The sequence below is a fragment of the Colius striatus genome, chromosome 25, assembly GCF_028858725.1.
Source record: "Colius striatus isolate bColStr4 chromosome 25, bColStr4.1.hap1, whole genome shotgun sequence".
Taxonomy (NCBI): domain Eukaryota; kingdom Metazoa; phylum Chordata; class Aves; order Coliiformes; family Coliidae; genus Colius; species Colius striatus.
The window spans coordinates 2,711,153-2,731,876 of NC_084783.1; the positions used below are offsets into that span (position 1 = coordinate 2,711,153).

General features: G+C 64.9%; 1 protein-coding gene across 1 annotated transcript; it reads left to right on the top strand.

Moving 5' to 3' along the window:
- The first annotated feature begins 1,488 nt into the window (after window positions 1-1,488).
- Window positions 1,489-16,511, top strand: MIDN (midnolin). Its single transcript, XM_062015112.1, is given in 14 exon segments — window positions 1,489-2,020; window positions 4,036-4,261; window positions 5,346-5,433; window positions 5,727-5,789; window positions 10,955-11,113; window positions 11,116-11,232; window positions 11,234-11,341; window positions 11,954-11,989; window positions 11,991-12,023; window positions 12,025-12,088; window positions 12,314-12,427; window positions 12,430-12,624; window positions 15,432-15,457; window positions 15,459-16,511. Coding segments are annotated over 13 exon segments (1,458 nt in total). The 5' UTR covers window positions 1,489-2,020; window positions 4,036-4,043; the 3' UTR covers window positions 15,696-16,511.
- The last annotated feature ends 4,213 nt before the right edge of the window (window positions 16,512-20,724 follow it).

Consider the following 20,724-nt stretch of genomic DNA (forward strand, 5'->3'; position numbering starts at 1 on the left):
TGCTCAGCCGTGCGGGGTTTGGTGAACGCTCCCGCCGGAGCCTCTGCTGCCGCACAGCAATTATGCCCAAGTCTGACTGTAATCTTGAACGATTTATTCCCAGGGCAACACAATAAACTAAACACACAAAATCTGGGCTGCTGGGAATCTTGGGATCTCCCAGCTTGTGTCTCTGGAGGTTCCAGATACCTTCAACTGTGCTGAAATCTGCACCTACTTCCTAAAGCATCGGCTCCTGGAGTCCTGGGACTGTCAGAGGAGATGAACATCATCCCAGGAAGCAGTGCAGAGAGGGTGGTGACGGGGAACAGGGCTCCCTGGGGCTGTGAGGACACAGAGGTGTCCTGCCCTTGGGGCATGGCACACTCTGCCAACAGACCCGAGCAAGCCACGGTCCCAGCCAGCACCGGAGCAGCTGCTTGTCCCCTTGTCCCTCAACACAGATCCAGGCTGCAGGGCCACAAGCCAGGGGCTGGTGGCCGGGCCCTGCTCCCCAAGGAGGTGGCTCTGGGGTGATGCCATGTCCCCACCATGGCCCTTCCCAGTGCACAAGTCTGAGCCATGGCAGGATGAACACAGCACACTGGGGCTGCAGCTTCACCGGCCCCAGGCTCTGCAGCTCCCGAGGAGAACAATGGCGTGTCCCTGCCCCGGCCCCTCTCCCAGGGACAACAATGGCAGGAGCCTGAGCTGCCTGAGCTCATCTCCCTCCTGAGAGCCTGGCGGGGGCCAGGGCGGGTGGGGGGCCACAGCCTGTGCCACAAAAGCTCCCTCCCCTCCCTCCCTCCCAGTCACACTCTGCTCCTTGCACATGGAGGGGCCTCACTCCCACCTCAGTGTGGCTCCACAGCGATTTGCATCCACCCCAGGGGAGCCCATTTGGGAACAAAACAGCTGCAGCATTTTGGGGCTACAGAGAGCTCTCTCAGCTCCCTCTGTGCTCCCTTCACTGATGCCCTGTGGGTCGGGGATGGGTGGCCCCCTCCTCTCTTCCCTTCCAGCTGCTTTGTGTCTCTGTGTGCCAGGGCATTGTCTGTGAGGGAGAAACCCGACGGAGTCAGGCTGAGGTCACACAGCATCTCCCCAGCACCCTCTCTGCACAAGCTGAGGCGGCTGCTGGCCCCACAGACCCTATCCCAGGGGGACACTGGCCTGTGGCTTCTGCTCCAGGGCACTGTGGCATCCTCCCCCAGCACCAGTAGCACTCCAGCCCATTTCTCTGCTCCAAAAAATCCCGTGGGGTTGAGTCCTCATCGTGATTGTGAAGATGTTTGGGCAGAGGGAATCTCGGGGGGAGGGACGGCACAACCTCACTATTAGACATCAGAGACTCTCAGTTAGAACCCACTTTCAGTTCCCTCCACACGGACTGACTTTGACCCCAGCGACGGGGCACCCGGATGGGGAGAGGTGTCCGGTTTGTCCCCTCCCCACCGTCCGCGGGGGGGGCGGGTCCCCCCTGCCCTGCCCACTCGTGGGATGCAGCAGCCCCGTGTGCAGCGCCGGGCACCTGCGAGCAGCGGGGGCAGAGCTGGGACCGGGACCCTGAGAGAGACCAAAAGCTCCCCGGAGGGGAGAGACGGGGAGCAAGGGGACGCTGAGCCGGGATCCTGGGAGTAGGAGACCTGGGACAGGGGGCAAGGTTCGGGACCCCCAGGATCGGAACCAGGGAAGAGGGGTCGGGCTTCCCCCCCAGGGAGCAGGTGCGGCCGCGTCACCTGCGGGTCTCGCTGAGGCCGGTGCTGAGGCCGGTGCCGGGGCCAGGCCGGTCCCTGCCCCCGCCAGGCTCCACCCCGGGCGGTGCGGGATAAAACTTGGGGCACCTCCCCAGCAGCTTCGCGTCAGGGCTGCGCTCGGACCGGCTTCAGTGCTCGGGCGGGGGCACCGCGCAACACCACGACCCCCCAACGCTCCCCCCCCTGCCTGGAAGATCCTGGGGGTCTCTCTTATTCTTTCTTACCGCCGGACGTAACTGAGCTCCTGCCGCGCCGGGGAACCGCGAGGCCGCGCTCCGGGCTCGGTAAGTGGGGCTGGGGTTAGTTGCGGGCAGGTCGGGCCGTCGGGGCCCACGGGCCGGGCCGGGACTGGTCCCGCAGCAGGCGGGGTGAACCCGCTTCCCCGGGGGGGGACGCGAGGTAGTGCCCTCCCGCTCGCCGCCGCCGAGACTGTCCGTATCCCCGGACACTCGGGGCTTTGTCGGCCCCAGGCCACGGGCTCCTGTCGCTCCGACTCCCGGTGACTCCGAGCGTGGCTTCCCGGAGTGTAGGGGGGGACGGAGGGTCCCTGCTCAGCCCCCACCGCGTCCCCGGGAGCGCTTCCTCGCCCCCAGCCCTGCCGTACCGAGTGGGTGGCCGCCCAAGCTGGTTCGCTCCGTAGAGGCGGACGGGCAGCGGCCCCGGGCCGTACCGCGGGCGGGCTCTCCGGCGTCTCGCCGAGGGCTCCCCGGACCCCGCCGCGCCGCCCCCCGCGGGTCCCCCCGAGGCGCAGGATGCGCGGCGGGGCCAGCAGAGGGCGCCCGCGCTTTGCTGACTCATAGCCCGCCCCCCCCTTCCCCCCCCGCCCCCCGGTGTCGGTACCGGGCCGGGGCCCCAGGGCTGCCGTGTGTCTGACCCACTCCACCGGGGCCGCTGGGGCTGGGGTCACTGCTGCGGGATTCTTTCTGTTTGGGCGGGAGGCTCGGTGGGCATAACAGTGTTGGTCGGCGCGGGGGGGGGATCAACCCCGCTTCTGGGCAGTTCCCCGGAGCTTTAACGGCGTCACCGGGAGGGTGACCGGGCCGGTACGTGTGACCTGGCGGGTGTGACGGGCGGCGGGTGACTGTGCGTTTTACCCCCTCCTTCCCCCCCCCGCCCTTTCCGCTTCGGTGTCCCCGCGTCACTCGGCTCCGGCGCCTCTGGCTCCCGCCCGTCCCCGCGGGCAGTCCCCTCCTGCAGCGGCCTCCTCCGGTGCGGGGGCCGCTCACCGCCCCCGCCGCAGCGCTGCTGGCCTCCGCCCGCCCGTGTCCCGCGCTAACCCCTCCGCGTCTCCCCTAGCCATTGCACCCCAACGCCGAGCACCCAGCGGCTCCTCCGGCTTCGGGCAGCCCCGCTCGGGTGCTCGGCGCTGCCGGGGGCGGCCGGGCCGGGCCGGAGCCCCCCGCAGCGGCCGCGGGGCCCCTTTGTTGTGCGGCCCCGGGATTATGAATGGCTCCAGGCGCGGCGCGCGGGCGCGCGGGGGGGCGGGGGAGGGGGCGGGGCCTCGCGGCCGCGTGGGTGGGAGGAATCCGGCCGGGCCGCCCTCCCTCCGGGCCACGTGGGGAGCCTCAGCCTGATTCCTATTGGCTGCCTCCGCGGATGTCTGAGCGCTGGGCGCGCCCCCATTGGCTGAAGCTGCCGGAGGAGCCGGAGTGAATGAGGGCGAGGCCCCGCCCTCGGGACGTTGCTACATTGTAACTTCCCCCCGCCTCCTCCCCCCGCCCCCCCCCGCTCGGCGCTTCCACGGCGGCGGCTGCCGGTTCGGCGGGTCCGGCCCTAAAGAGAAGGGGGGAGCGAAGCGTCCTCCGCGCCTCCCCGCCCCTCGCCGTGGCCTCCGGGCCCGCACCCCGCCCCCAGAAACCCCGCACAGAGTGAGCGAGCGGCGGAGAGGAGAAAGAAAGGAGGCGGCGGGCGGGCAGGGCAAGGCAGCGCCGCTTCCACCGCCCCCCTCCCGCAGGCACCGCGAGCGCCGCCTCTCCTCGCCCCGCGGCCCCGCCAAGGAGCGGGCGGAGAACGGGGGCTTTTGATTATTATTATTTTTTGATATATTGAATTGCTTTTTGCCTGGGCCGCGGAGGGCCTGGCCGCTGCCGGCTCGGGATCGCCCCCGGCCAACCCCCTCCACCCCGGCTCCTCCCGGAGGACTCGAAGCGGAGCCCGGAGTTCCCGTGGGTACCGGAGGGGCGTGCGGTGGAGCCGGCCCCACTCCCTCCTTTGTCCGCTCCCGCCTCCCCACCCCCCTCCGCGTTCCTGCGTCGCCCCCAGGCACCGACCGCAGCTTCCCACCCCACCCCCCCCGCAGGTCGGCGGATGGACCCGCAGCCCGGTGCCAGGAGCTGCAGCCGCGGGGCTCCCGCCTGCGAGGTGGTCCCGAACGAGCCCCCCATGAACCTCTACATCAACACCACCACCGGGACCCGCTATGAGCTCTCCGTGCCCGCCGAGGAGACGGTGGAGGGGCTGAAGAGACGGTTGTCCCAGCGGCTCAAGGTGCCCAAGGAGCGGCTGGCGCTGCTGCACAAAGAGAGGTAGGGCTCGGCTCGGCTCGGCTCGGCTCGGGGGGGGGCCCGCCGGGGCCCCCAGTCCCCCTCCTCGGCAGCGGGGCTGGGCGCGGGGGCGGCCCCCTCGCACCGGGCTCGGCACCGCACAAAGGCTCCCGCCCCCCTTCCCCCTGCCTGGCCCCATTCCTCCGCGGGTCGGGGGGGGGAAGCAGCCCGGGGGGCCGCGGGCGGGGGCGGGGGGGTGCTCAGGGCTGTGCCGGGGACCGGAGCGCGGCCGCCACCCCCTCGCTCGGCCCTCGCCGGGGCTCCTTTGTGGGCGGCGGGCCCGGCCGTGCCCCGCGGGGGCCCTGCCCTTTGTTCTGGGCTCAACTTCGGCGGCGGCGCGGCCCGGCCCCCCCTCCCTGAACCCCCAGCGCTGGGAGGGCCGGGGGCGGCAGGGAGAGAGGCGGGGGGGTGGGTGTCCTTTGTCTGCCTAAGGCCCGATCTGAGGGGGACTACGCAGCTCCCCCCCCGAGGGGGCCGGGGCCGAGTGGGGCCGGGCTGCCCCACGCTGTGCTCAGCCCCAGCCTGGAATAACTTCCAGAGTCTTGCACGGATCAGAGAAGGGATGGGGGAAGGACTATGCCAGCACCTATGGGTCAGGGGGATAATGCTCCTCTGTGCCATCTCCCCACCCCACGGTGGTCTGAGCTCATCTCGTTTTTCCACTTCTCTCTGTGGGCAGCTTTGCTGTGCCACAAAGCCCTTACAGAGCACTGCCAGCCCCTGACTGGCTCCTTACTGCCTCCCTCTCTTGGTAGCGCTGGCTTGACCCGTTGCTGAGTCCCCCTCTCCCAGCCCTGCCCTTGGCCCCCTTTGCTCCATGCATAGTCTGGCATTGCATGTGTCCCCATTGCTGGGGGTCAGGGGCAGATAGGGAAGGGGCAGCTGAGCAGCAGGGTGCTGCATTCCCTTCCTGCCCATCACAAATGCTTGGGGTGGAGGTACTGGGGAGGGCTTGATCCCCTGGGAGCAGGCTGGTGGCCCCTCTCCTGTGTGTGTGTGTCCCCTGCCAGTGCATGTTGCCAGGGCCTTCCTGACCTCTGTTTTTTGGCCTCTCTCTCCTCTACAGTCGACTCAGTTCTGGGAAACTGCAGGACCTGGGGGTCATGGAAGGAAGCAAGCTGACACTGGTGCCCACCGTGGAGGCTGGCTTGATGGTAAGATGCCTTTTTTCCTGCTGCTCCCTCCCTTCCCTCCCACTCGTCTCCATCTATTATTAAAGCCCCGGGCGAGGATGTGCTGGCAGCCCTGAGGCTTGGCTGCCCCAGCCCTCGCTGAGGAGGCAGCTCTGGGCTGGGCACGGCAGCAGGTTTAATATTTCACTGCTTTCTCAGGGCTTGTGTAGAAATAGTGGAAGTGACATGTCATCCCTCCCCTCCTGCTGCACAGACGCCCCCTCTTTCTCTGCATTTGTAATGTTAACATCCCCCCTCCTTCTTTTTTTTTCCAGTCCCAGGCATCCAGGCCAGAACAGTCGGTGATGCAAGCTCTGGAAAGCTTAACTGAAACTCAGGTGAGAGACAAAGGAGGCTCGTGGGGTGGTGGGAGCGTGTGTGGGGAGGAGGAAGGGGCTGCTGCGACCTGACTTCTCTTGCCATGCCAAAAAGGCTTTGGTGTTTCATGCCTCGTTTAGAGTTTCACCTTCAGCGAGGGTTGGGAGTACTGAGGGTGGTGCCCGGGGCGGGCACCGTCATCCTGTGCAGCACCAAGCGCAGGGAGGTCCCACGCTGCAGCGCTCGCAGCCCAAACAAGCCGGGAGGGAGCCGGGGAGGGCAGAGGCGCTGGGAGGTGAAGTGACTCACTCAAGGTCACGCAGCAGGTCGGCGGCAGAGCTGGGCGTCCCCAGGGCCCTGCCTGGGGGGGTGGGAGGCTGCACACCCCCCCCAACCTGACAGAGGCAGAGCTGCCCTCCTGCCCACCCCGTGGCTGGCTGTTAGGCCACGCTGGGTGCTTGTGGGGCTGCACAGCCTGACTCCCCCACCCTCCACAGAGCTCTTCCCCCTCTCCTTGGCACCGTCCTTGCGGGGAAGGGGGAGGAATTGGCCGTGCCGGGCTGTTCTGAGGCTTTCCGTGACCCCGCTCCGTGGCCTTGGGCCAGGGCGCTGGGTGCCGTGCTGGGGAGGGCAGGGCTGGGATGGTGCTGGCGGGGGCTGTGTTTTAGACTAGCTGTGAAGTTTCTGGGTGGCTGGGAGGGGGCAGAGGCAGCGTTCCCAGGGCTGGCTGAGGGTGAGCTGCCGTGGGTGCGCGCGCAGCCACCCGCCGCCAAGGTGGAATTTACCCCCAGCCGCGCAGGCCCCGGCTTCTTTGTTTTCAGTCTCTTTATTATTGCTGTTAAACTCTTCCCTTCCTTTCTGGCCAACGCTGCAGCTTGCTTGCTGCTTGCCTGGGTTCTTTTTTTTCCTGCCCTTCTCTAAAGGTGGTTGGTTGGTTTTTGTGGTTTTCTGTGTGTTGTTTTGTTGTTCTTTTTTGTTGTGTTGTTGGGTTTTTTTTTTAACCTGCCTGGTTGGATTTTGGAGAAGGGGGTTGAGCCCCGTTGCTGTGCCATGGATGAGGGGGTTTGGGGAGCTGTGCTCACCCCCCTCCATGGGGACAGCGTGAGGGGTGTCCACGTGTGTGGATCTTTGCTGACCTTTGGTGCTTTTGTCTGCTTGGGGTGACCTTGACTTTCGGCAGCTGGTTTAACCCTGTGTGGGTCGAGGGGGTGAGCCTGGATAAGGAATCCTGTGCCCAATAGCTGGCTCCTGCCTCTGCCTTTCTCTGCCAGGGTTCCCATGGAGCCTGTTGTGCTTGCAGGGTGCTGTTTGTCCCAGCCAAGGTGCAGAGCTGTGGGAAGGGGCTGATTCTGGCAGCCTAACCCAGGGGTCCCAGTGCATGTCCCAGCCTCAGAGCTGCAGCCATTGGTGGTGGGGCTGTTTGGTGGTGAGGTGGGATGTGCTGGGGAGCAGCAGGGCCAGGGAGCAGGGAGGCTTGGGGCACCCCGTGCATCTGTGAGAGCAGCTGCTCCTGGCCTTGTGATGCCCAGCATGGCTCCCATCAGGAGGGTGGCTGTGGCCTCTCCTGGCCAAGCACAGCAGAGGCAGAGAGGCATGTGGGCTACCAGGGCTTCTGGCTTCGACATGCTGTCGGGTTTTTTCCCCTCCAGGCTGTGCCAGGCGGGCCGTGGGCCTGGCAGCCTGGGTGTGCTGGCGCTGCCGGCTGTGGGAAACAGCTCTGCACCCCCTCTGCCCACTGCAGGTTCCTGCTGGGTCGGTGATTCAGGAAGCTGGGGCTGTGCAGGAGGAACCGCCAGCACCTGGGGGGCGGAGGGGAGGAGGGGGGGCAGGAAACCACTCCTCTCATTCATGCTTTGCTCTGGCTCTGCCTGCGTCACGCATCCTCCGGCAGCGCGGGGAGAGCTGCGCCGACTTCCTCTGGGGGTGGTGGGGGGCCGGGGCTGCCACCCCCTCCCTGCCCAGGTGCTTCTGGGGAAGCGGTTACTGGGCAAGAGGTGACTCTGGGGCCTTCCTGGAAGGACTCGTTGTGTTTCCTTCTACCAGGCACACTTGGCTTTCCAAGGAGCTGTGCCCACGGCCCTGGCATGGCAGTACCCGAGCAGGCAGCTGATCCTGCAGCCTCAGCTCTTCCTTCCCTCGCTGTCTGTGCCCAGTTGTGGAGCACTGGGGGATGGGGAGCAGCGGGCACAGGGGACGCATCCTGCCTGCCTTGACCAGCGCCAGGGGCTGTGGCCAGAGGAATGTGGCCAAAGGGGCTCTGGCCCTCTGCCCTTCTTGGCACGACAAAAGCCTCAGGCCCTGGCACAGGCGCTGGGGAGGTGGGACCCAGCTGTCAGCTGCAGCTGCGCCCGGCTGGAGAGTGTGTGGAGAGGCTGCCTGAGCTGGAGGGGGGGCATTTCCTGCTCCCCCCTCCTTGTCCTCGCTCTGGGCTGGCCTTTTCCCCGTGGATGTGCCAGGAGTTGAAGCAGGACGCTTTGTGGGTTGTTTTTTTTTGTGAGGGTGCTGCTGCCCTTGCTCAGGGTGTAGGGAGCGGGGGGAGGTGGGGGGCAGCTCCTGCTCTCTGCCAGCCCGGGGGTGTGTGGGGCTGGGGGCCGGGGTGACGCGGGGCCGGGCGTTGGAGCGGGGCGGGAGGGAATGTGGCGTTCTCTGAGTCATCGGCGTTTCTGAGAAGCAGCCGGGAGACACTTGCCCCATCCCTGCGGGCCCAGAGCCCGGCACAGGGCAGCCACATCCCCTCCTAAGAGCTGGGTAGAGTCCACAGAGGACCCTCTGTAGGATGAGAGGAGGGGGCCGGCAGCCCCCAGACCCCTCAGCAGGGCTGTCCCAGCCCCTCTCTGTGGCAGAGCCCTCTGGGAGGGACCTGGGTCCTCCGTGGGCGGCCGAGCAGGCGGTTGGGTGGGACGTGTTTGCATTGGAGCGGCCCTGCTTTCGCGGGGGGGTGGTTGGCAGCGGCGTGGGGGGCGGGTGCTGGGAGCCCCGGAGCTGCCGTCCCGCTGGGCCAACCGCCCAGGCTGGGGCACTGCAGGGACTGAGCCTGCTCCACGCCACAGCCGAGCCCCCCCTGGGAATCCGTGGGACCACCCCCGCCTTGGGGAGGAAAGGGTTATTTTTAGTGCCTCTGGGAAGTGCCCAGCCATGGGGAGGGCTTGGCGTGGGCTTGGGGTGCTCTGGTTTCTCCCTGCCAGGGGTCAGGCAGGACGCAGGGCGCAGGCAGGTGTGAGTCAGATGGAGTGGGGAGGAGGCTTCGGTGCCGACTGACGTCAGGGGGCCCCGGGGGGGGGGTGTGTGTGTGGGGCTCCCCCAGGCACGTCTGGGTGCAGAGGGAGGGCAGCTGGGATGCTGTGGAGGGTGGCAGGGACTGCTGGAGGGAGAGAACAGGAGGCATGTAAAAAGAGCCCACTCGGGATTTTGGTGAGGAGAGAAGGATGGGAACAGCCCTCCCTGTCCTGGGCACAGAGCTGGGCTCTGCTGGGGGAGGGTGTGTGGGAGCTGATGCCCTTCCCCAAGCACAATCTCAGCACCCCAGCTGGGGGAGCAGCATGTGGACCCAGTTTAGGCGTCCGTGGGGATCTCAGCAGCCTTGGGGCTCTGGGCAGGAGTCCCCATGGCTGCACTGGTGATGCTGGAGGCCATTGTGGCTGGTGTGGTGTGGTGGGGACAGAGCTTTCTTGTCCTTCCCAGTGGGGAAACTGAGGCAGGGGGCTGAGCTATGGGGCAGGATGGGGGGCTGGGGCTGACGCTTTCCTGTGGCCAGGTGCTCTGTGCACCCAGCCTCACGCACGCCTGCCCGCCGGCCTCTCCCACCCCCCTCGCCCCGTAACCTCCGTGTCCAGAGCTGCAGTGTCTCCTTCACGCCCACCTCTTCCTCTGCAGCCTCCGCCTGACACGCTCAGGGCTTTGCTGCTGGTATTTTTAAAAGCTGCTTTTCCCACGGCTTCTCAGAAGCGGCCTCCGCTGGAACGGGGCGCGGGGGAGCCGGGGCTGGGCAGGGGAGGGGGAGGCCGTGCTCAGCAGAGGTGCTGGCTCTCAGCTAGGGAGGGGAAGGGGGGGTGGGGAAGGAAGGGGATGGAGGAGCTGAGCTCTGCGGGCTGTGCTCAGGACCCTTCGCCCCGAAGGTGCCGGTGGGAGTGTGGGTGGGGTGACGTCTGCCGGAGCCGTGCTCGGTGCTGCACGTGACGGGCTGGGAAAGCCAGTCCTTGCTGTGCCCTAGAATAGCTCTGCTTGACTGGGGGGGTGGGTGGGGCGGGGAGGAGGGAAGGTGGCAGTGGCGTCATCCCCATGAGCTGTGACCTGGTGTCCTGCCCACAGCCAGCCCTGCCCGTGCCCTTCAGCCAGCTGGGTGATGGGGGCACGAGGCACAACCCCGCTGGCAGAGCAGGCAGAGGCTTTGGGGGTTGGGTTCACAGGTGCCTCAGCCCCCCAAGGGGGCAGGGAGGGCATGCTCAGGGGGGCTCCCCTGTTCCGTGGCACAGATGTCGAGTGATTTATGCAGTGGGAGAAGGGGGCAGCAGGTGGTGAGGAGTGGAGCCCCCCCTCTGCAGCCACAACCTGGGCAGGGTCAGGCCCCTGCTCTTGTCTCCACTGTGCAGCTGCTGCTCTGTCCCCTGCCTGGGCTGGGGTTCCACAGGGGTGGGCACAGACAAATCCTGCCTGTGCAGCCACCTGGGCTTCCTCCCCACCATCCTCCCCCCCAGGAGTGGGCTGCCCTCTCCTGCAGTGGGCACAACAGAGACCCGGCATGTCCTCACCTGCCCCTTCTCCATTCTCCCAGCAAGGGAGCTTACTCCCCGTTGTGAGGATGCCCCCTCAGCTCCCATGGTGGCCCTGGGCTGGCTGCAGGAGCAGTGCTGGCCCTGGGGAGGGTGCAGCTGCAGGAGCACCTCGTCTGTGGCAGGTTCACTGCGTTTTGTGTTGGGAGAGGAAGGGCAGGAGAGAGGAAAAAAACACCCCCCCGGCGCTGTCAGCTGATGGAGCTGGCACGGAGCTGGGGTCACGTGGGGACGATGGCCACGCTTGCCATGCTGGCACAGCCCAGGCCCTGGGAAGGGCTGCAGAGGGGGGGAGCATTGCCCCCTTCACTGCCCTAACGACCCATGGCCGTGCTGAGACCTTGAAGGACAAACCCAGGGGCCGTTCTTCCTGCTTGGCTTCCGTGCTGAGGCTGACGGGCTCCTTCTCTCCTCAGGTCAACGACTTCTTGTCGGGCCGGTCCCCGCTGACCCTGGCGCTGCGTGTGGGTGACCACATGATGTTCGTGCAGCTGCAGCTGGCGGCTCAGCAGAGCAGTGGGCAGCTGCAGCACCGGCACGTCATCGCCAGCCGTGGAGAGCCGGGAGCCGCCGCCCGCCACCCCCGCACTGCCGGACGCTGCACGGCGGCACCGGCACCGGCTTCACCCGCATCCCCGTGGTGCCCACGTGCCAGCAGAGCCCAGCTCCCAGCCCTGCGCCCGCCACGCCGGCACCCCCCCGTGTACTGTAACGCCCCCCACCCCGCTCCCGTCACCATGTTCCGCTCGCACGGGGCCAGCGCCCAGACGGTGAACAGCAGCGTGGTCTCCTCCTGCTCAGAGGTGAGTTGAGCTCAGGGTGCTTGTAGGGTAAAGGGACAAAGCTCTGTGTGTGTGTGTGTGTGTGTGTGTGTGTGTGTCCCAGGCTGGCTGTGGCCATGCCTCTCCCCGTGCCTCAGTTTCCCCGTGCATGATGATCTCGATCTTCCAACCCCCTTCTGTTCTATGATCCTATGGATAAAGGGGTTCCTCTGCCTGCTTTGCTGAGTTCCCCACCACGTTCTGGGGAGGGGCTGGGAGACAGGTTGTAATCCAGGCTCTTGCTCTGCTCATCTTCCAGACCCTGCCTGTCCCTATGGCTGAGCTGGAGCTGGTGCCACCGTCCCTTTCCCCCTTGCACAGCAGAGCTGGTCCAGGGTGAGGGAGGGCTGACTGTTGGGGTCAGCAGTGCACAGAGGGGTGACACAGCCATAGTTCCCTGTGTCCCAGCAAAAACTGGGAGCTGCTGGTGCCTGTTGGACCCTGCTCCCTGCCTGCTTCTGCTCCCCCTCACCCAACCCAGCCATTTGTTGTAAGGAGCTGGAGCGGAGCTGTGTGGTGCCTCCCCCCTCCGTGCCCTGGCATGCTTGGGTGCCATCCCTAGAGCCTGATGCCACGTCTCTCTTGCCCACGCAGGTGGACTGTGGCCCCCGCAGCAGCGGCTCCCCGGGCAGGCAGCCCCACTCCCACGGCCCGATCCCGCAAACCCGGGGGCGGTCATCGAGAGCTTCGTCAACCACGCGCCTGGGGTCTTCTCAGGGACTTTCTCCGGTATGTGATGCCAACCCCTGTACCCCGAGGGCCCTCTGTGCCATCCTAACGAGGGTGGGGGTGAATGGGGGACACGGAGCAAGACACTTGTGGTGCTTCTGTGCTGGGCCAAGCCACACAGAGAAGCTGGGGGGGTGAGGAGGGGGGATGGAAGGGGGGTTGAGGTCTGACTAAAGGGGGAGCTGCTCATCTCACACCTGCCTCTCTTTCCCCACCCCACCACAGGCACTTTGCACCCCAACTGCCAGGACAGCAGCGGGCGGCCGCGGCGGGACATCGGCACCATCCTGCAGATCCTGAACGACCTCCTCAGCGCCACGCGACACTACCAGGGCATGCCCAGTCCCTGACGCAGCTCCGCTGCCAGACGCAGTTCTCCTCCTCTTCCTCCTCCTCCTCCTCTTCCTCCTCACCACCCGCCTCCCCGGACCTCACCACCAAAACTACCTCAGAGCCGCTGGCAGCGGCCGCAGCCTCCGCGCCCCTGCACCCCGTCGTCCAGTGCCAAAGCCAGATCCGGATGTGCAAGCCCAGTGGTGAGTCCAGTTCCCCGTGTGCCAGGCGTGGGAGGGGGCCAGCAGTAGCCAACAATGACCAGCAGTAGCCCCCATCAGCGTCTGCTGGGTGCCAGGGCCAGCTCTGCCAGCCGTGCTGCGGTGGTGCCGGGTGCCAGGGGTGCTGCGGTTGGAGCTTGCCAGGGTTTGGCACCTCTGTTTGGTATCATTGGCTGATCACATCACCCCTGGGTCTGTAGGGATGGGCAGAGAGAGGTAGAGGAGCCCCTGCAGCCCCCCTCAAGCCAGAGCTGACCCCCCACCTCCTCTTGCACAGCATTGCTCCTGTGGAGCCTGGTGTTGGAATCACCTTGAGTTTCCATGTAACTCTTTTCCCTGTATTGACTGGCCACTTCTCCTCGTGTGCCAGGGCAGGCCTGGGCACCCCAGCAGGGCTGGCAGGATGGCACCAGGGCCAATGACCCCCTTGCAGCCTGGAGGAGGGTGAATGATTGGCAGACACTCCCTGACCCCCTCCCCTGCCCTGCTCTGGTCTTTCTGCCAACTGCAGGACCCTCAGAGAGGGGGTGTGGGGGGCTTCAGGCAGTGTGTGGCCAGGGGCAGGCAGCTGCCATGTCCCCATCTCTGTCTCCCTTCCCTTGGGAGCCCTGGGCCTGTCCCTGCTGTGTGGGTGGAGGTTTTGGGGTGATGAGAGACCTCCCAGACTCTGGCTCTTCACCCACTTCCCCTGTTCCAAAGCCTGGCCTGGGCTGAAGGGAGGTTTGGCTGGGGGGGTCCAGACCCCTGGTTGGGGTGTGCTGGATGACTGTGGGGGTGCACACCTGCACCCCCTGAGGCTGGAAGGTGCCCAAAGGCGTCTGCCCTGGCTCCCCCCACATATTTGCTTAGAGGAAAGAAGTGAAACTGCCAGGGAGGGGGCTCACCCTCCCCTCTGGGCTTTCTCTTCCTTCACTCTGGGCTTTCTCTTCCTTCTGTCCCAGCTGAGAGGGGTCCATGCTGGCTCCCAGACCTCAGTGATGTGGCTGACCCTACCCTGGGGCTTCCCAGGCCTCCACACCCCATGTCTGGGTATGTTGGTGGGGGGGACACCTTCCTTCCCCCCCACTTCCCAGTGTGACAAGTCCTGACAGGCCCCAGCTGTGCTCATCCTGCTTGGCCTGAGCCCCTCAGGGCTCCCTTGGCCCCTTTGGTGTGAAATCCCCACTGATGGGGAGAAACCCCCCAAAATCTCTCACCAGCCCCAATGGGACTTGTGCCAAGGCCACCAATGTGGTTCTGCTCTGTGCCAGGACCCCTCCTCTCCTGTCTGCTCTGGTGGAGGGGCCTTGTTTGGGTTTATGGGGGGGTCTGTCCCCCCATTTCTCACATGGGTTCCCACCCAGGGTCCAGGGGGTGATGCTGGAGCACTCACAGTGTTGGAGGGGAGTCCCAGTGAGGCTGGGCCAGGAGCTGCAGTTACCCCCCCTGCATGTGGGGTGGCCCTGAGGACCAGCTCAGGTCCCTGTTGTGCCATCTGGGGCTCAGTGGGGCACATTGTGGGGATGTGGGGCCAGGATAGGGGCTGTACCCACTGGGTACAACGTTCAGCTCCTGTCCTGGGGGGGGCTGCAGGAGGGAAGCAGAGCTGCCTTATCCCCTTTGCTGTGTCCTGAGACCTCCCTTCCCAGCTGCTGAGGGTGGGGCTTTAGTGCTCCCACCCCCAACCACCACAACCTCATTCCCAGCCAAGTTTATTCTGGAGCAGGATCCCTTTTTTCCTCTCTTTTTCCCCCAGCACTGGAGCCCACGTCTGGAGCTGCCATTGTTCCCCCTCCCACACGCTGCAGCGGCTCTGTGCCGTGGCAGAGGCTGCTCCTCCCTCTCCTGGGCAATGCACAGCACCCCAAAAATGGGGCTTCACCCCAGTAGCATCACACCCCCCAGTACCCATGGGCTGTGCTTTGGGGATGCTTGTGCATCCCTGCTGTGGGGGAGCTGCATCCCACACAGGCCAGAGGGAACCTTGTGCATTCACCTCCGCTATGTGGGGGGGGCTGTGAGTGTGGGAGAGGACAAAGGCAGCTCTGTCCCTCTTGAGTGCTGGGGAGCCCAAAACTAGACACAGGACTACACACAGACCTGGTGAGGCCTCATCTGGAGTCTGTGTCCAGTTCTGGACTCCCCAGCTCCAGAGGGACAGGGAACTGCTGGAGAGAGGCCAGTGCAGGGCTCCAAAGATGCTGAGGGGACTGGAGCATCTTCCTTGTGAGGAAAGGCTGTGGGACCTGGGGCTGTTCAGCCTGGAGAAGAGAAGGCTGAGGGGATCTCATTAATATTGACCAATGTCTAACTGGTGGGTGTCAGGAGGTTGGGGCAGCACTTTTTTTCTGTTGTATCCAGTGACAAGACAAGGGGTGATGGGATGAATGCTGGAACACAAACGATTCCATTTGAACATAGGGAGAAAGTCCCTTTGGTGCTGATCAATCCCTAAAGGGTGGGTGTCAGGAGGATGGGGCCAGTGTTTGGTGTGTGGTGGCCAGTGGCAGGACAAGGGGGTACCAGGCACAGGCTGGCACACAGGCAGTGCCCCTGGCACAGGAGGAGAAAGTCCTTTGGTGCTGAGCTGAGGGAGCCCTGGCCCAGGCTGCCCAGGGAGGGTGTGGAGGCTCCTTCTCAGGAGGTTTCCAACCCCAGCTGGACACGTTCCTGTGCCCCTGAGCCAGGGGAAGCTGCTTGAGCAGGAGCTTGGACTGGAGCAGCTCTGCACATCCCACCATTCTATAACCCATCCCATGTCCCCTTCCCCTCACTGAGCCTCCCTTTCTCCCCCCGTTGTGCCCTGGCAGGGGATCGCTTGCGGCAGACGGAGAACCCGGGCGACGCGCTGCAAGGTCGAACGGCTGCAGCTGCTGATGCAGCAGAAGCGGCTGCGCAGGAAGGCTCGCCGGGACGCCCGAGCCCCCTACCACTGGCTCCCCAACCGCAAGTCCAGCCGCACCAACAGCAACAGCAGCGTCTCCAGCGAGGGCAGCCTGGACCTGGACTTCGAGGACTCGGTGTGGAAACCCGAAGTCAAGGCGGACATGAAATCCGAGTTTGTTGTAGCATAAAACGAAAGAGCTGTGCCCCGAGGGGCTGAGGGAGGAGGGGAGGAGGGGGTTGTGTGTGGACTCTGCCCAGGGGGTTGGGAAGGGGGATTAGGGGGGAGGGGAAGGGACCACCCCCTGCTCCCACCTCCCCCCCAGGATGGCTGGTGGTGTCATTTCTGTTGTCATGGGCCAGATCTCCTCTAGATTTGCCATCTCCTGCGACCGGATGCCTCGGGACTTGACCCTGCCTGTGCCAGGACTTGACCCTGCCTCTGCCAGGACTTGACCCTGCCTGTGCCAGGACTTGACCCTGCCTGTGCCAGGGGAAGCGTTTCACAGGGAGGGGATTGGGGGCAACCAGGCAGCCTTCACCCCCTACCCCTCACCCCCCCCATCCACAGCCCAGCTCGGTTAGCTATGAGAAGGGGGGAGCAGGCAGGAGCCACCAGCCCCCCTCCTGCATCCTCCCCAGCTGGCAGTGGAAGGGGGAAAGGGTCCTGGCACTCGGGGGAGGCTCCCTGGGGGATATCAAAGCTGCTGCTTTGCTGTGAAGAGAGGGGCTCAGCAGGGTGGGCTTTAGCCCCTCCCCAGCATCATCTTCCCCTCCCCCTCCCACCCCTGGTGCAGGCAGGAGGAGATGAAAAGTCTCTTTTGGAGGTGCTGGGGCCCCCCTGGCTTTGGGGGCCGTTTGTTTTCCTTCCCTTCTATATGTAGCATTGCTCGGCTGCGGGGCTGGGACCCCCCCTCCAGCTTGTGGTGTGTGGTGGGGGACACACACACACACCCACCCGTGTGCCTGGGCACCACCAGCCCTGCTGCCGCAGCTGGGGTAGGGGAGGGGGGAAAAGGGTGGGGGGGAGGTGGGGAGGGACTTTGTTTTGGGGTGGGCTTTTAAGTTTTTGGTTATGGAGGGAGAAGAAAAAGGCTCCTTCCCTCCCTCCACAGCTGAGCCCAACCCCCCAGAGTCACTGGGTTCCCATCCCAGCCTCTGCGCTGGGGTTGGATTTACTGAGTTTAACTTAAAAGGAGGAAGAGGGGAGGGAAGGGGGGAGGGAGAAAGGCAAGAAAATAAAGAGAAATCAAACAAAATACTGATGGAATCAACCCAGTACTCGGTCCTGGCTGTCCACAGGCCGTGGGGCTGATATTTATAGACATTAATTACCCGACTGAGCCAATACTGACATAGTCTTGCATAGGCCGTAGAATCCTTTTCCTCGTCTGACTTTTATCATGTGTTGGTTTTTTTTTTTGGTTTATTTTTGTTTTTGTTTCACTTTGGTTGTTTTTTTTTCCCTTGGTCAGGAGATCTGTGCAAATAGAAGAACCCCATGTGATGTGTTTGTTCTTTTCTTTTCATTTTGTCTGTACAAGTCTCTTTGGTTTGTGTGTGTGTGTGTGTGTGTGTTTGGGGGAGGGTTTTTTGGGGGGGTGGGGGGGGAGAGAGAGGCTTTTTCGGTCTTTAATATTTTATTTTTTATTTTTGAAATAAATTTGGGCAGTTCTGGATGCAAAACTGTGCCTGGTGCTGCTGGCTGCAGGGGGTGGGGAGAGGGGAGGACAGCTTGGTGCGTCATTTGTGGGTCCCAAGGTGGCCGTGCAGTTGTGTTCAGGTGTGTGCCCATCTCTGCACACACCTCCAAGCACAAAGAGAAGGGAGGGGATGGAGTTGTCCTTTCCTCACAGAACAGTGGGGTCTGGAAGGGACCTTTAGAGGAGGACACATCACTTCTGTGTCCCAACATGGCCATGCAAGTGTGTTCATGTGTGTGCCCATCTCTGCACACACCTCAAAGCACACTGAGGGAAGGGTGGAGGTGATGGAGCTGCCCCCTCTTCACAGAATATTGGGGGTTGGAAGGGACTTTTGGAGGAGGACACATCATTTGAGTGTCCCAATGTGGCCATGCAGGTGTGTTCATGTGTGTGCCCATCTCTGCATGTGCCCATCTCTGCACACACCCCCAAGCACACAGAGGGAAGGGAGGAGGTGATGGAGCTGCCCTTTCCTCACACAATGGTGGGTGTTGGAAGGGACCTTTAGAGATTTGTCTAGTCCAACCCCCTGCTAAAGCAACTCCACCTAGATCAGCTCACCCAGGAGCACATCCAGGTGGGTTAAGGCTCTCCTGGGATGGAGGGTATCCCCACCCTGGCCACCCATCCCAGCCTCTGGCTGCCTGGGACATGCCAGGGATGGTGTTTCCAGACCCCGACCCCCGCGGCTGTGTGTTGCTCACCCGACCAGGTTTAACCCCATCCCAGTCCCATCCCACTGGCTGCACTGCCCTGAGGAGCAGGGCTGGTTCCACCAGCCGGGCTGGCCATGGGTGCCAGCACCCTCCCTCCCCTCGCAGCCTCCCCGGCCGCCCTGCGTCAGTCACGCTGGGGTTGGTGGCCACACACCCCGCTGCTGCCCCGCTGGCTGCACTGCAGCTCGGCCGTGCCTCAGTTTCCCCACCTGCAGCTGCAGGTTTGTTTCCCCGTGGCTTTCCCCCGCCCCGGGGGAGGGTGCTGGGGTGGGGATGGCCCCGGGGATGTGCGTCAGCACCATCCCACCTCCGGGGCTCTGCTTCCCACAGCCCCTTTGGCTACTGGGGGCTCTGGGAGATGGAGGGAGGGGTATAGGGGGGTTTTGGGCTATGGGGGGGCTGTACAGTGCCAGGGGCCATTGGGTTTAACCTCTGCTGTGCCGCACTGCTCTGCCTGACACAGGGATTTGGCTCTGCCTGACAGGGATTTGGTGACACGATGGGAACTGGCACCCCCTGGCACCCTGAGAGGGGGGAATGAGCTGTTATTTGGGGAGGGGGTGGGAGTGGTTGCCCATGTCTCCATCCAGCCCTGTCCCTGCACCCCAGGCACCTGGAGCAATCCAGAGCCTCCCAGGGCACCCAGCACCCTCCAGGCAGGACAGGATGGAGCCACCCCCCGGAGGACCCTGCCATGGGGCCGGTGGGGGGCAGGGGCAGCTCCCCGGCCCCCCATCCCCCGGGGGCAGGAGGAAGCCGGCGGGGCCGGCGGAGGAGGCGGCTCCCGTTCCTGCAGTGCCACGTGCGGCTGCCGCTGCCAGCGCTGCGCTTTGACGTCATTTCGGGGAGAGACAGAGCCCCGAGCCCCCCCCCAACCCCCCCAGTCCCTCCCCCGGCACCCCCCGGCCCGAGCCGCTCACGCCAAATTTGGCAACGGGAAGAGGAGCCGCTGGCCGTGCCGGGAGCAAACGGCAGAGACCTTTTAAGGCAATGGCTGCCTGTGCGGGCACACGCGGGGCCGGGCACACGCGTGTGTGAGAGGGGGGCACGCGTGAGCGACCACACTATGGGGGGGTCTCCCTGGGACCTTGACACCCCCACTCCCCAGCTCAGCCTGAGGTGGGGGGGGTAGGTCCTGATGGCCTCAGCACAGGGTCTAGGGGGCAAGTCGGGGGGGCAGCGGGTGCTGGTGGCCTGGGGTGTGATGTGTGCATGGGATGGGCATGGCCCCAAAGCTCAGCATGGCATGGCACTGCATGGCACGGCATGGCATGGCATGGTAGAATGGCATGGCATGGCACAGTCTGGCATGGAACAGCACAGCATGGTGTGGTACAGAATGGCATGGCATGGCATGGCACGGCATGGTCTGGCATGGCACAGCACTGCATGATGTAGTACAGAACGGCATGACATGGCACAGGCTGGCACAGCACAGCATGGTGCGGTATAGAATGGCATGGCACGGTCTGGCACGGCACAGCACAGCATGGTGTGGTACAGAAGGGCATGGCATGGCACAGGCTGGCTGAGCACAGCATGGTGTGGTACAGAAGGGCATGGCATGGCACAGGCTGGCACAGCACAGCATGGTGTGGTACAGAAGGGCATGGCATGGCACAGGCTGGCACAGCACAGCATGGTGTGGTACAGAAGGGCATGGCATGGCACAGGCTGGCTGAGCACAGCGTGCCACGGCGTGGGCGCCCGCAGGAGGTGTCTGCGGCGCGGCGGGAGGCAAGCTGGGACACGGGCGCCGCATCACACCGCAGCACCGGGCTGACATCACCGCGCCCGGGGCCCGCAGATGCTGCTGATAAAGTAGGGGGGGGGGTCTCTGAGGGTGGGAGGAGAGCGAGCAGAGCCACACTCACTGCCCAGCCTGGACACCCCACAGCCCCCCTGCACCCTGTGCTGCCTCCTCCTGCTCCCCACCCCCAGCCCAGCCTGCACTCTGACCCCCACCCTGCCCTGGCTCTGCCGTGGGGCAAGGCCCACGCCGGTGAGGCCACGCTCATCCCAGTCCTCCCAGTATGGAGCAACCTGGCGGTGCCAGCGCTGCGCCTTTGGTGTGGTGCCCGCTGGGGGGGCAGCATGGGTGTCACCCCGTGGGTGCACGTCCCTGCATGCAGGTGTGGGGCTGTGCAGGGTGCACGGGGCTGTGTGCTCGGGGTGGGGGTGTGCATGGGGGGGTTGTGTTTGTGCACAAACATGTGCACACAGGTGAGGGAGGGCACGTGCTCCAGCCCCAGGGAGGGGTGCCCATACCCCAGCCTTGGCCCTTGGCCTGGGTACCCCCCCCCCCCCCGCCCCAGTGTTGGCAAACACCCCAGCAGGGCTTTGGCCATGGACCTGGGGCAAATCTTGCCTTCAGCAGTGCAGCTTTGCCACGGTGGGGTGACCTGAGCTGTGGCAGCTCATGAGAGGGCTGAAGACCCCCATGAAGCAGTGGGTGCAGGCAGGTTGGAGCAGGTGCCCCCCCTCATCCCTTGCAGCCCCGTCCCTGCCGCAGCAGAGGGTGTGCCAGGAAACACCCACGGGCAGGCGAGCGCCCGGCGGCTCCCACGGCCCTCCCGGCACACCCGTGGGCCCCGGAGCACACCCACAGCGCCGGCCACAGCGTGGCACGGGGTGCACACCCGGCCCAGGCATGCACAGGGGCTGCACACCAGCTCCTTGCACACCCACACGCTGCTCCCTCCATCCCCCCTGCATGCACAGCCTGCCTTCACCACAGCTTGTGCACACATGTGTGCAAACCCCCCTGTCCCCACACACACACGTGTGCACACCCCCTC